Source organism: Coenobita brevimanus, chromosome 59 (assembly GCF_032717465.1).
Source record: "Coenobita brevimanus isolate Jiangsu-jjx chromosome 59, ASM3271746v2, whole genome shotgun sequence".
Taxonomy (NCBI): Eukaryota; Metazoa; Arthropoda; class Malacostraca; order Decapoda; family Coenobitidae; genus Coenobita; species Coenobita brevimanus.
In genome coordinates, this window is record NC_137012.1 from 30,589,205 (window position 1) to 30,605,189 (window position 15,985).

General features: G+C 40.6%; 1 protein-coding gene across 2 annotated transcripts in view; it reads right to left on the reverse strand.

The window, feature by feature from the left end:
• The window catches only part of LOC145402894 (neither inactivation nor afterpotential protein C-like), a 44,559-nt gene that overhangs the window by 8,676 nt on the left and 19,898 nt on the right, over window positions 1-15,985 (reverse strand). For both annotated transcript variants that reach the window (XM_080274802.1, XM_080274801.1), the window contains exons 13-23: window positions 13,846-14,034; window positions 12,456-12,655; window positions 11,815-12,119; window positions 10,384-10,597; window positions 7,531-7,672; window positions 6,625-6,778; window positions 5,869-6,006; window positions 5,433-5,584; window positions 3,452-3,729; window positions 2,393-2,542; window positions 1,931-2,049 (exon numbers count right to left, since the gene is read on the reverse strand). In XM_080274802.1, the coding sequence (XP_080130928.1) occupies window positions 1,931-2,049; window positions 2,393-2,542; window positions 3,452-3,729; window positions 5,433-5,584; window positions 5,869-6,006; window positions 6,625-6,778; window positions 7,531-7,672; window positions 10,384-10,597; window positions 11,815-12,119; window positions 12,456-12,655; window positions 13,846-14,034 (2,041 nt within the window). The remainder of the gene's footprint in view (window positions 1-1,930; window positions 2,050-2,392; window positions 2,543-3,451; window positions 3,730-5,432; window positions 5,585-5,868; window positions 6,007-6,624; window positions 6,779-7,530; window positions 7,673-10,383; window positions 10,598-11,814; window positions 12,120-12,455; window positions 12,656-13,845; window positions 14,035-15,985) is intronic.

A 15,985-nucleotide genomic window follows, 5' to 3' on the forward strand; every position in this document is an offset into this window, starting at 1 on the left:
AACACTTACATTACGTATTTAGTGATGGTAATGAATTGCAAAAGAAATGGTTATCATGGTGTTGGTTGTTGTTCTGGATATGAACCTAGTGGACTGCAGACAGTCCACCATCCCCTTGACAGTGGACTGGGAGAGAGATGAGGGACATGCCCATTTATATCAGTGCCAGCACATGAAGGCATCTTTCTCCAGCACCAAATGGTACAAAATAAGACAGCATCCACATATCTGCCTTACACTGAAGCCTGTGACTGAAAGCATTAAAAGAAATACTCTGAGGAGGTTTGGTCATGTGGAATGGGTGGAGAATAAGAGACTGACTAGGAGAGTGCATGTGAGTGATGTGGAGGGAAAGAGGGAGAGGGGGAGACCAAGGATGAGATGGAAGGATGGGGTGGAGAGAGATAAGAGAGGAGGGGGTTAGCTGGAGAGAAGGTAGCCAAGTGGCAGAGCATAGGGCAACATGGAAGTGATCTGTTTGTGGCCACCCATTATGGGCTTAATATGTCTGGCTATAGACAGATAGACAGACAGATAAATAGACAGGCTGACTGACTGATTGACTGATAGATAGACAGATGGAAGCATGTGTTGGGAACAAGTGATTCATCAATAATTCACATCATTTGAGTTTCCAAAGCAGAGCTAGCTCAAACAGACATTTCACTTTATCAAAACACAGCAGAAACAAAACATGTCACACAGCAAAGCTTCCCTCACAGCAAAACATAACAAAAACATTTTCATATAAAATAATACAGCAGTGATATGCATCACACACAGAAGCTCTGAGTGCTGAAAAAACTCATTAAGTTGCCAAATGAAACAACACAGCTCCATATAAACAGTAATAGCGAAAGAAATTTTACTCCAAACTCTGTAAACATACATATGGAAGAAAAAAAAATGTTTTCCAAAGACATATGATCCCTAACTTCTAATAACAGGTGTGGGTCAAGCTTGGCGAACAATCAACCTCTTTCCCTTGGTGACATTATCATACATGATTAATGAACCTCCAGTCACTCCTAGGGCATCAAATTTACGAAAGGCGATCACTCCACCTGGGGTATTTTACTGGACCACCAGGCACTTCACTATATGGTTTATTAGTCTAATCTATCCCATGATTCAAGCTCTGCAGCAGTACTGACTCAGTCTTTCTATTTGCCAACATCCTCCAGTCTTTCAAATCCAATATTTTAAGGCAACTCAAGCTGAGCTGATACTGAGTTTGCCTCTCATCTGTCTGACTTTACTTAGAATAAAAAACTTTTACAGGCTTTATGTATTCAGTTGGCGGTAGGAGGTGGTAACCATCATCCACTCACCTGATGTACTGATGCCTACTTCTTCCTTCACCTGCCTTCCTCTCTTCCTGTTTCTCCCTACCTTCCTGTAATTTTTTATTACTCTTCTTTCTTTTTCAGGTGGCTTCAAACTGAGTGAGAAGCCTAATGGTTTTTTGTAAGCAGGAAGTCACTTACAACACTGGGTGGTAACCATATAATCATCCTATATGTGTTCCTCATGTGTCAACAAGCAGGTTGGTGGAGGGTTAGTGCTCCTCCCCATAAAAAAACTAACTCAAAATCAAACGACCCCCTCTTATGAGATTATGGTATCTGGCTATAGACAGAGGGATAAAAGTATTCAGTTCCATCTTTTTTTTTATGTATAAATATTCATACTCCTTCATTGGGTACCATATACACTATGGCAGAACTCAACATATCCACATACTCTTCAGTATGTAAGTCATGTAGTGTTCTTCCATCAGCCACTCAGTTATACAAGTCCATCCATTAGTCAGTCAGTAAGTAAACCTTTTACCAGTAGGGATGCACATAAGTCAGTCAGTCAGTCAGCCAGTCTTCCTGTGAGTCAGCCTGATCCCACTTCAAAAAAGCACCAGCATACATGTACTCACTCTCTCCACCCGGTGCTGCTCCCTTACCCTGCTGACCCTTTTTCTTCTTCTTACGCTCCATGTAAGCTCGCATCATTGCCTGGATCTTTACAATCTTCTTCACACTGGATTCATACAGTCTGTTTGAGCCAAAAGATTATCATCATCATCAACATCATCATCATCATCATCATCAATCATCATCATCATCATCATCATCATCATCATACCCACCCTCCTCCTCCTCATTATTTATACTGTACTTCTTTTTGTACCCTTGGATGGGGTGAGGAAGGGTTCATACAACAAGAAAAAACCTGATGGAAGGAGAAACTACCCAAAGGTCTGCCCAATTAAGTGGGCCACATTCTCATTCACTCACTACATTCAAGCCCTTGGAATTTGGACTCCACATTACAGGCATCCACATCCACTAAAATACAGTACTCAGATAAAGAAGAAGAAAAAAAAAGAAAAACTCACCGAGACAGGAACTCCTCATTGTAGTACTTGAGGAAAACCTTGTCCTTGCCAATAGCCCATCCCTCCATCTTGAGACGCACCAACAACAGTCGCGCATTGTCTTTCGTCACATCTACAACCTCGTCGAATTCAAACGCCAAGAATTGGTATCTGTAAAATGGTACCAGTACTGTATTAACACCCAGCTATACTCCTTCTCCATACTCTCCACATGGTATAGCAGGTTATTTACCAACTTAATAATGGTATGCTATAATAGCTTGATTACGAGGTTTCCTGAGGCAAGGGTGCTGATGAGGAGCCTACACATGGTGATACTATGCACCCCAGATGGAGCAGTTGTGGTGTTCAAGCAAGAACATAACTTCTTCATATTTCACTGCACCCTGCCATGAGAAGGACCCTGGTCTGTCCCTAGAGAGGAGTTGTCTACAAAAAAGGGGTGCCAGATTGCTACGAGAAGTATGTATTGTAATGTACCTGTAGGAGGATCCCACAAATGCAATGGCTACCAGTGGTCTACAGGTCTGCCTTGCCAGACGTATGGGCGTTAAACAACAACAGTAACAATGGCAGGTTATGGTATTACTGAATGATGTCCTTCCTTTCACATTTCTTCACTTCTTTCTAACCTTGAGTTATTTATATTGCACCTGTTCCTCGTTTCCCTCCAACTGATTTTTCTTCTTCCTTCTGATAATCGTTTTCCTTTCCTTTTCTTTCTGGCCCTCTCTTCCTTCTGATTACATCCTTCCATTTTTTTACCTAATCAAAAGGTTCATTACCTCTGCCAAGGAGGTTGTGCTTTTTGTCTTGCTGTGCTTGTCTGTCTGTCTGTCTGTCAGTAACACTATGGAAAATCTATTGGATGGAACTGTGAGAGATTTAGAATAATGACAGAACCATCAGAGGAACAAGTAATTACATTTTGGGTAACAAATGGTCAAAGGCCAAGTCAGAAGGGGAAATGGTGATACTTTGGCAGAAGTATTCTCCCTTTCTCTCTCTCTCTCTCTCTTTGTCTCTCTTTCTCTCTCTCTCTCTCTCTTTCTCTCCCACCTGCGCAAAAACTCCTGGTAGGGTATACGGTGTGAAAATCCTTGCTGACGAATTCTGATAGTGTCGCAAATGGCATGGTACTTCACTTGATGCTTCACCATATCACGGTCAAAAATAGTGCCAGAACTGTCCATATTTGACCGGATGCAGCGAACAAAATGGGGCTGGGAGTTGGTCAGCTTGTAAAGCAGCTCAATCAGAGAGTAGCGGAAGTTCATGCCAAGTGTTTGAACCTGACGGGTTTGGGACATGCGGCCTTTTGACTTCGTGTTGAATCGCTGTGAAAAGTAGGTAGGTTAGAATTAGATTTAGAATTACATCATATTGCGGTGTGTGGGGGCTCTCCCCATCCACTCACTTGATGCAGTGCTGCTGTGGGTGTCTACCCTTTCCTCTTTTTCCTTCCTTCATTCCTCTTCTGTCTTTCTTTCATCCATTCTTTTCTCTTCCTTCTGCCTACAGGTGACTGTACCTTCCCTCTTCTGTCTTTCTTTCCTTCACTCTTTCCTCCTCCTTCTGCCAATGGGTGACTCTACACTGAGTAACAAGCTAAATGATTTCCTGTACACCAGGAAACCATTTACTACGTTGGGTGGTTAACATTTAACCAAATTCGGCGCCTGGTGGTTTAGTGGGTAATTAAGAGGCTCCAATTGGATTGAGCCTGTGTAGGCTTATATCAAAGGGGTGGTTGGGGTTTATTGCTCATGTAATGCCACTCAGGGATGAGTGAGGCTGTTCACCCTCATCTTAAATGTCAGGATCAACTTGCCTAGCCACGGGCTCCTATGCTCCTCGTGGGACAGCATAGGACTGGATGATGGATGGATGGATTACATCATCATCATCATCATCATCATCATCATCCAGACCTCTTTTCTCACCTATGGATAGGGTGAGGTAGGGTCCAGAGGGCAAGAAAAAACTGACAGAATAAAAAATAATCAAAGACTTCCCAATCAACTGGGTCATATCCTCATTTGCTCAGAGCTGAAGCTCACAGAATCTTGATTTCCTGATGTAAAAGACATTTGAATTAGATGATGGTGAATCAACATCTTGGTACAGACTCCCATTGCTGTTGTAGTCCCAGCCTCATCACAATGTAAACTTGGTGGACTGAAGGCTGATGTTGCCCTTCTCTTTCAGTCCACCATCCTCCTTTTAGGGGACAGGAAGGGAGTTGCAGGTAGTGAAGGTGTCTGGTTATATTGGTGCCACCACATGAAGGACTCCCCCTCCAGTAAATAAGCTTCTGAGTGCCAAATGATTCCCTAGGAAAAACTGGTGCTTTTGAAAAACAAAATTCAAGATGATGATGATGATGATAATTATTATTATTATTATTATTATTATTATCATCATTATCATCATCATCATCATCACCATCATCATCATCATCAATATCATCAGCAGCAGCTAATCCTGTGTTGCCCCATGAGGAATGTAGAAGCCCGGGGCCAGGCAAGTTGGTCCTGACATTTTAAATGAGAGTGACCAGCCTCACTTATTCCGAAGTGGCACTACGTGTGCAATAAACCCCAACCACCCATTGGATACAAACCGACACAGGCTCAATCTGGTTGGAGCGCCTTAATTACCCACTTAACCACCAGGTGACATAGTTTGGTTACCGTATATGGTTACCACCCAGCATAGTAAATGGTTTCCTGGTGAACAGGAAACTATTTGGCTTGTCACTCAGTGTAGAGTCACCCGCAAACAGAAAGGAAAAGGAAGGAAAGAAGGAAAGGACACATGAGGATGGATGGAAAGAAGGAAGGAATAGAGGAAAGGGCAGCTACCCGAAAGCAGCACTACATCAAGTGAGTGGATGGTGAGTGCCCCCACCTACCACTATTATTATCATCATTATCATTATTATTATTATGATGGATAGATGGATTATTATTATTATTATTATTATTATTATTATAATTATTATTACTATTATTTCATTCTTTTTCTTATTACTACTCACCCTGGATCCTTTCTTCTCTCCCTTTGCTCCTCCCTTCTGTTTCTGCTTATCATCCACAATCTCCATCGTCAAGTTACCAGTTTTTGTCAGCTTGTTGGTAAACATACCACGAATCTGTTCATTTGCTGAACGCCTTAGCGTCTGAATTAGCTCTGCAGAAATGGAAGATGATAAAGTATAGTAAGAAGAACAGGAAGGTGAAGAGAAGGAAGAAGAAGAAATCTTTTCACTTATGAAGAGGAGGAAAATGAAGAGCAAATGGAACAAAAAATTTCTCCTAGGACAAAACATTTTCCTTGAACAAAAATTTCTTCTACAGCATAACCAAAATTTCTCCAAGGTGAAAAGCTTCTTGAAATTTTTTTTTTCCCAGAACAAATATTTATCAGACAAAGTTTCTTGCAGAGCAAAAAATTCTCCTGGAATATTCCCTCACCTGCAGAGATGGCATCACGGTTCTTTTCTACGGAGCTGCAGACGTCATATTTGACGCGACCAACGTAGTGAGCAATGGCAAAGGTGTAGTCAGACACAGCCTGCAGCTGCTTCTGATTGCTCTTTTGTTTTAGTTTGTCTGGGGAATAGCATTATTATTATTATTATTATTATTATTATTATTATCAGTATCATTGTCATTATCATCATCATCAAGAACTAAGCATCCACACCATAGGTGTGATACATGTCCAAATGAGCAAAGTTGTATTTTTAGTACATTTGGCTATTTTTTTTTAAAGTAGTTGGCACCAACAGATGGCAATTTTCATGACAGTTTCAAAAAGGTAGGACATGCCATGGATGGCCTAATGGCTGAGGGAAAAAAAAAAAAAAAAAGCTTTTGCACTGTTCTTGCCTAGCAAAAATATTTTTGACATTTTTTGGCTATACAGTACTGTATTTGGCCTGTTTTAGGGAAAAGTCTCTTTCCAGAGGGAAAGCAACTTTTATAACACCACTATCATCATCATCACAATTTCAAAATTGTTTGGCATGTCACAACTGGTTCAATGGCTGAGAAGAAGGGAAAGTTTTGGTGCTCCTCAAGCATTATTTTACTAGCCATGAGGGGCAAGAATTTTACATACCAAATACTGCCAGGAATAACAATAAATCCCAACCATTCCTTGGACACAAACCCTTTTACAAAAAAATATCAAGTGTAAACTCAACATGAGTGAGAATATTGTATTACAGGCAAATCCTGCATCACAGCCATCATCCTCTCGGCTGACATCTTCCAGCATTGCCAGGACACCATTGTTTTTGGCCAGGAAAAGCTCAAGGATGTGCCGATTGTCTGGGAAGGTGAAGCTCTTGACTGGGATCCCTTCTTCGGAATAATCTTGCTGTTGGAAGAATATTAGAGGTATTGTTATTACTATTTTTTCTATTACTATTATTATCATTATTATTATTATTATTATTATCATTATTATTATTATTATCATTATTATTATAAAAACTCTCAGATAGAAAATGCTTAGGTCTAAAGGCTGCATGGAAAATGGAATATGAACTGTAGACTCATACTGATAACTAAAGAGAAACTAACACACTAAACAGCCTACAGTATGTAAACACTATGAAATACAGAATATCTTGAAACAGTAATGTATTATCTGTTCTTATACATGTCCATAAAGAAAAATCTGTCTTGTTATATGCACTGATTATGTGAGGACAGGTCATAACAACACCCTTCTATTGCATGAAAAACATAAAAATAAAACTGAAAGACATAGGTTTTTGTAAAACAGATTTTTAGATTTGAGAAGTTTTACTGTACTGTACTCTCTTACTGTGCAACTGAGTCTCTAGAAATGAGATGCAAATGGACAAAAATTTCCATCATATTTAGGTACAGCAAATTTATCCAAATAAAGATAGAGTACTAAAATATCTCCAAGTTGAAGATATACTGATTGTAGTAGTACAACCAGCAGATAGACAGATCAATTGATAGATAGATGGACAGATAGACAGATAGACAGATATATACATACAGACAGACAGATATATGGATATATAAATTGACAGACTAACAAACAGATAGACAGATGGAAAGATAGACTGAGGGATAGACAGATAAAGAACTAACCATTTCCCAGTTAAAGATGTACTGGTTGTAATAGTACTGGACCTGTTCGTTCGCCAGATTAACCAGCATGTTGTCTAGAGTGTTGTGGTCATTGGCCTCAAAGCCAAACATGTCCAAAATTCCGATGGCACATGGGTCACCACTGGGGGGAAATGAATTATAAGCAGGAGAGGGGCAGCCTGATGGCAGAGGATAAGGTGACATGACATTACAGCATCTGGCTATAAACGGATGGGCAGACAGACAAAAATTCATCGTCATCATCATCATCATCAAAACCTCTTTTCCCACTAAGAATGGGGCAAGACAGGGTCCAGAGAGGAAGAAAAACCCTAACAGAGAGAATATTAGCGGAACTCTTCCAAATGAAATGGGCTACACACTTACTCACTCCAGTCAAGTTCTTAGAATCCTGGCTTTACCTCAATGGTGGACCTTCTACATATATGACCTTTACAACTACCTTCAACAACTGTCACGTTATAAGGGGGTGCCAAAACCTTGTCATGCACTCATCCTCCATACAAAATTCATCCAATTGGTCTGATCCCTTGTCAGTCCCCTAGCCTCATCAATCTCCATATGTCTCTTTCTCACCCAGTAATTTACCATATCAATCCATCTTCTTCTTGGCCTACCACATTACCTCCAACCTGCAAATCCACTCATATATACTCTTTTCACCACCCCGTTTATGCTCTTTCTCTCCAAATCACCATACCATCTAAGCACTCTTTCATGGACTCTGGTGTCCACAGACTTCCTTACTCTACACCTTTCATATATCACACTATTTCTTATCCTGTCCACTCTCCTCACTCCCTCACCAATTCGAGTCTCTGTCTATTCACCATCACATCACACTGGGAGTCACCTTTTCTATAAAAAAAAAAACATCACTTTCTTATATCTACATTTACTTTCAGAGCTTGATACTCACAGACATCCACAGAACTCTGCAACATTCAGCTAAGCTCTGTTTTGGTACTGGCAAGCAATGCAGCATCAACCAAATACTGGTACATGAGATATAAGTTACTTCATTTTTCATCATTTCCAACCTCATCCATCTCTCCATAACTCAAGTATTTACCTCTCTCATAATCCAATCTATGTACATACTGACCAGCCATGGGTCATCATAAATAAAAAATGTCCAGTACTCACAATGTAAATCAGATAACACTAACCTTCTAACTGATGACAATGACCAGGAAATACATGACCCTGCAGCACAATTTTTGTGTGAGTGAATTCCTGCCCAGTGTTATCAGTTATCACTCTAAGGCTCCTATACTTACACACACATTCACATATACACATACCCACATTTGTATGTGTGTGTGTGTGTATGTAAGTATAGGAGCCTGAGAGTGATAACACTGGGCAGGAATTCACTCACACAAACACCGTTCTGAAGGGTCATCGTTTTTCTGGTACTGTCATCAGAAAGTTAGAAAGGGAATAGGCAAAATCCACTCAACTACCAACAATTATCACTCACCAGTATTGTAAGTTACTAGAAAAGCTGATAAGAAAAGTTTGTATAAACCATCTAGAAAAATACTGTATGATAATAAAAAGGCAGTTCAAACTGGTTTTAGAAAGTGATAACCCTGTGTTACTAAACTATTAAGCTACTATCATTGAGTTACAGAAACATTACAGAAAAGAGAAGGATTGGTGGACAGTACCTACACTATTTAGATTTCAGGAAAGCTTTTGACAGAGTACCACACCAAAGATTTTAAAGAAAACTGTACCATCAAGGAAGAATCCAAGGCAACCTGTACTGTTCGATGCAGGATTTTCTCAGAAAAAGGGAAATGAGAACAGTACTAAGGGGAAATTACTCATCATGGAGGGAAGGGACATGTGGAGTTCCACAGGGCTCAGTGCTGGCACCAATTATGCTTTTAGTATATATAAATGACACAGACAGTAACACTGGAAATGAAAGCTATCTAATTACGTTTGAGGATGATGCAAAAATACAAAAGGAAAATTACTAACACTGATTCTTGCAATGAGCTACAAGAATAAATAAATAAGCTTCATGAACAGAGCAATAAATGGCAAATGGAATTTAATGTGACAACTGTCCTGTTATTAAGTTTGGTAAAAGTGAAAAAAGACCAGATTGGGATTATAAGTTAGGATGTTGAACCTTACACATATCAGAATGAAAAAAGGACCTAGGAGTGATTATCAATAACAGACTATCTCCAGCTGACAACATCAGTGAGAAGGTATGTACCACGTAGACACTGCTTGCAAATATGAGAGTAGCATTCACATAATAAATGAAGACATGCTGAGAAAAATAATAACATCATTCATCAGACCAACCCTGGAGTATGCATCAGCAGTCTGGAATCCTCATCTCAAAAAACACAGAGATATGATTGAAAAAGTACAAAGGGCAGCTACAAGATGGGTACCAAACTTAAGGGATCTAAGCTACAAAGAAAGACTAGAACAACTGAATTTACCAACAGTACAGGAGAGAAGGAAAAGAGGAGACATGATTATGCTCTATAAATGCAACTCAGGGAAAGAGAAAATAGACATAAATGAATATATAATCTATGGGGAAGCATTGGCATCAGGACACTGCAAAAAATCTACACAAAAAAAGAAATGATAAAGAAGTAAGGAAATTCAGTTTCCCAAATAGGGCAATTGATCAGTGGAAAGCACTACCGAATGAAATAATGTGTGCCAAAACTATTCAAAAATTTAAAGACATGTATGATGAAATTGGTTTAATACACGGGACAGTACGAGCTTGACTCATTCCTGTAAAGATACAATTAGGTAAGAACACACACACACACAAAATACAGTACTCACAATACAAGCCGGGTCACACTGAGCTTCTGGTTGATGAGATTAACAAGGAAATCGAGTACCCTGGAGTAGAGTGTTCGTGCCAAAGCATCCCTGCCCAGCTCAGCCTCATACTGTGTCTTGTGGGCCTGAGTCACTGACTGGTCTGACTTTACCACCACACGATTGCACAGCGCCCAACACAGCTTCTTCTCCTCGATGTCCAGCAGTCGACACACTGTTAAAATAATTCACACTCTCAGGATTCTGCAACTTACTCACAGTTGACTCAAATTGTATGGAATTAGTTGGAACAGAGTATAGGCCAGCCTCAGTATACAAGTATACAACTTAGTTACATTCAAGGAAAACCAAGTGGATAATCTATTGTATATCATACATTCAATCCTCGCAAACCGCGGCAATTTGGGTCTGGACCACTCCCATGGTTTACAAATAATAACTATTATGTGGATAATTAATTAGGGTCTGGACTTTGGCCAACCACCCCCCAAAGCACCCTACCTACACCTATCTAGGCACCATCAAACACAAACATACAAATTTAGAAATATTCAGTGCATGTATTTAATAGAAATAAGCAATGTTAGGGGATCTCACCTTAATCCTATGACGATATTGCTTAAGTGAATGAAGTGGGGTGGTGTTGGGAAGAACTTAGAACCTCTCAGCATGAGGTGGGGGTGCTCTTTCATGCTGTTCTCCCTTCTCCAGCTCCTCAGCCTCCCTTAGGAAGCCTTTAAAGTCTGCCTCAGAGATGACTGATGCTTGATAATGATGGTTGTTGGGTCGCAGTTATCAAATTGAATGCCGCGGTTTATGATTCTCCTCGGAAAAGGCCCACTTTGGTGCCTAGATCCGCGATTTTCATGACTTAACAGCGGTTTAAGGGTGCCGGCAGTCTGACAGCCACTTTGCCGCGGTTTACGAATCCGTGGTTTATAAACACGCGGTTTACGAGGACTGAGTGTATACTGTATATGATTTTCAATGTACGATTGCTACTTATGCTTATACAATCACTACAATCCCATGCAATGCCTCAGCAATCACTGTACAATAGCCATTTTTGCTAATACAATTGCTACAATCCCTATGGAGATGGCCTTTGAATTCAAGTCACTCCGAGGTGTGTCAGTGTCAATGAGTGAGTAATAGTGTGGTGTTGACGTTAAAATGCAGTGAAATCAAATAACTACCACTTTACATGAGCTGAAAATTTATTTTCATATTTACGTTGTGTGGCTGACCACTTTCAAAACTTACCTCCTTTGAACCCATGTTATAATGTATTCAATATATGATCATTCATTATCCACCTGCTCTTCCAGTAATGGATCCCAATCATAAAATGAGGTTTTCTTGTGGACAGATAGGTATTATTCCAATCATAAAGAGGTTTTCCTGATAACAGACAGACAGATACATAGATACCTTCAACAATAGGGTCCATGTCTGCAATGGTGGCCTCATCCCCTCCACTGAACTCGATATTGCCAATGACCAAGATGGATGCCACAACTAAGTATAGCGTATGCATCTCTCGGTCTGTCATTCCAATCACCTGCAAAGCCTCTTCGACTTTCAGGAACTTCTGGGCATTTGAGACTTCATTATCCAGTGCGTGTTTGGCCAGATAAACATATTTCCGGCCCAGCTTCAGACCATAGCGAGAGAGGCGAGAACTCTGGGACAACCCATCATAAAGGTAGTAAAAAATGTGGAAGTTGCTCTCTCCCCTGGGGAAAAAAAAAAAAAGTGGATAGGCTGAGACATTAATTTGTATCTGGTTTTGTGGAAAGGATGCAGAAGGAAAGATTGCCTAGAACAGTCTGTACCCTTAAACTCCCTCAAAGAATCCTGGATCTAAGTACTATACATACTCATTATAAACTGTCTTTTTACTTTTATTTTTATACCGTATTTCAAACTGATAGTACAGTAAATCACAGCTATTTTGGAGAAGGTGATGTTATATTAGACTTACTTAGGTCGATTAGGGAAATCATCATCATCATCATCATCATCATCACCATCATCTTCATCATCATCATCATCATCATCATCATCCTTACCTCAGTCGTTCGGTCACCCTGTATTTATCCAACATCATCATCCACACAATGGCACCGGACACCTTGCCAGTCTTGGAGAAGGTGATATCGAAGTACCGGGCATGACGAGTGGCATCAGAGTTGAGCTGCGTCACTGCATTGCCAAAAGCATCAAGAACTACACACACTTTCTTGATTTTGTCAATGAGACCAGGGTTGCTCTGCAGAAGAAAAAATCACAGATGTTAGATGGCAATAACTAGCCTTTTACTGATGGGATGGAAAGAATGGACAGTTATTTTGAGCCAAAAGTGTCAAGGTCTAGGATCACCTTCTTGCTTCTGTCGATGAGACCAGGGTTGCTCTGCAGAAGTTAACACAGATGACAAATGACAAAAATTATTCCTTTGCAAAATGGGATGGAGAGAATGAAGAATGGGAAACTGACTAAACTTTTTTTTTTTTTTTTTGCATATGCATGCGTGCATGTGTGTGTGTGTGTGTGTGTGTGTGTGTGTAAGTGTTTATGTGTGTGTGAATATATGTTTGTGTTCATTTACATTTTTGATGGCTCCAACATGCTTGCATGCATTGGTCTTGGTCACCTAATGGTGGCTCTCCATGCTGCTCGATCTCTGGAAGTTTCCCTATTTAATCCCTTAACCCTGAGGTCACACTCAATGATCTCATCCCAGGTCTTTTTCGGTCTACCTTCCACTATCCTATCCCCAACATTAACGCTTCTCACTTTCTGCACTCAATTATCATCCCCCATCCTTTCCACATGCCCAAACCATCTCAATCTACCACTCCTCATCACAACACCAATACACTCCAGTCCCATCCTACCTTTCAACTCTTCCATTGTAAACCTAGCCCCCCCCAGGCCTTGCACTCTAGGACACACTGCACATCCACCTAATCACTGCCATTTCTGTACGTTAGAGCCAGCAAATATCCTATTCCTTTACTCCCCAGGTCTCACTACCATACAGCATTACACTTCTAACACATGCTGCATACAAAGATCCCTCAGCACGGAAGAGGAGCCCTCTCAGTGTCAGAAGACGCAACAGCTCTCTGAACTTCTTCCAACCACTCCTCACTCTAGCTGCAGAGCTAGCTCCTGCCCCACCTTCAGTACAAAACATGTTTCCCAAATAACAAAACTCTTCCACACACTCCTGAGACTCACCAGCAAGTTCAATCCTTTCATGCCTGGCAATATCCACATGCTCTCCCAGACACATTGTGTGCATGAAATCAGCATTATTTTGCAGTCTACCTCTAATACCACTACATCTCTTATGCACCAACTTTTCACAAACAAAGGACAAAAGACTAAAAACAGACAGACATACATAATAGGACATCATTAATCCATTAGATAACCAGGCTCCCGGATACTCACACATCCAATATGACACAGCTGACTGACAAGCTGATGGAAGTTGAAGGTCTTTCCACTGCCTGATTCTCCCGACAGGATGATGGTTTGATGTTCCTTGTGGTGCATCATATCCTGGTGAGCACGATCTGCCACAGCAAAGATGTGAGGATCGTTCTGGCTTCGAGACTTGGATTTGTACTTTACTTGGATCTGGAAAAGGAAGGAAGGATACGCTAATATAACTATAATCTTTTCACTTTAACTTGGCCTAAAATTGACATGTCACCATCTTGAAAGCTGATTTGAAACAATATATTAATACAAGAAAATTAATAGCTACCTGTCCCAGAACTGTGCTATGGAATGGATGTACAAGTATATGGCACCATTTTGCTACTGAGTTACAAGATATGTCACAAAACAACAAAAATATGGGACATGTCATGGTGAAAGAACTATGGTTAAATAATGTCTTGGTTGGCGTGATCAACCAGGGTAAAGATGTGAGAATTGCTCTGGCTTCAAGACTTTGATTTTTTTTTTTTACTTAGATCTACTGGAGGATGTCATCACCATCATCATCATCATCATCATCATCATCATTATCATCATCATCCCAACCTCTTTTTTCTACATAGGGATGAGGTACTGGTATGATATAACCAGCCAGACCCACTGCCTGGTTATGCAAACATCCCTTAGCGCTGCCCTATCCCCCCAAAGAAGGATGGTTGACAGCAGACATAGTCCACCCTGCAATCCACTGGGTTCATAATTTAGTTAAACCTGGGGCTACTACAATTACTACTAATACTAATACTGATACCAATACTATACTGTATCACTGGTACCATATTACCCCCACCACACTACTAAAACTACTACTGTACTACACTGCACTCACCTAACTCACTGTTCTGAACTCATGCCGTGAGTTGGAAAAACATGTTAAAAAAAACACACCTTATGGGGAAAAATATATTTGATTCCGCCATGGCGTCAGGTAGCCTAGTATAACATTAACGGAACCCCTCTTAACACCACTTAACACTAACATCCTGTCTCAGAAGTATGTACTGCATATCTTATAATGATCTCTATCTATCTATTGCCAGATGCCTCAATCCTGTTTGGGGTGGCCACAAACAAATCGCCTCCATGTCGCCCTGTCCCCCACCATTTCACTGCCCTGCTCCAAACTCACACCCCTCTCTCATATACCTCTCCACCCCATCCCTCCATCTCATCCTCAGCCTCCCCCTCCCTCTCCCCTCTTCCACCTCACTCACATACACTCTCTTCGTCAGTCTTTCACCCTCCATCCTCTCCATATGCCCAAACCACCTCAGTGTATTCTCCTAACGCTTCCTATCACATCTACATCCACACCACAATGCTCCTTTATATCCTCATTTGTCAGCCTGTCTCTCCATGTGACTCCATAGGCTCCTCTTAAATAACTCATTTCCAGTGCTCTCACTCTTGACTTGTGTCCTTCCAACAATGTCCAAGCTTCACTTCCATACATTAGATATAATGATAATAAACAATATTAAAAGACATTATATATCCTTGTATGATAATAAAAAATACTGAAAAGCATTTACCTAAATCCTATTGATGACAATGCTTACGTTGACAAGAGACAGGTAGCGGTTTCGGCACACTAGCCTAGTTGTAGTACTGGCCACTAGGTGTAGGTGACGTGGGTGGAGAAAGCATTGTTCTGATTGGCTGCACAATCACAAGGACTGTGTGCTTAAGTATGATTGGCTTCCAGTCACGAATTGCAGCTACAATACATTTTCTAGTGGAAAAATGCAAGTTAAAGCATTTTCCGTGAGTTTGGTGATAATGGTGACTTAGATGAGGACATTGTCAGTTAGATAATTCGTGAGTTAGAAGTCCGTGAGTTATGCAAGTGCACTGAACTACTACTACTACTACTACTACTACATCATCAACACTACTATAACTACTACTGCTACAAGTACAGGTGTCCTCCCCTAACACAGGCATTTGCTTCCGCACCGACCTCGCATTAGGCAAACATCACATTAGAGGGACTCTTGAAAACCCCTATTTCCTTTTGCACCCCTGCCAAAGTCCAATATTTCCCTCCTTGTGGTGCAAAATTAAAAAAAAAAAAACAATTTAAACC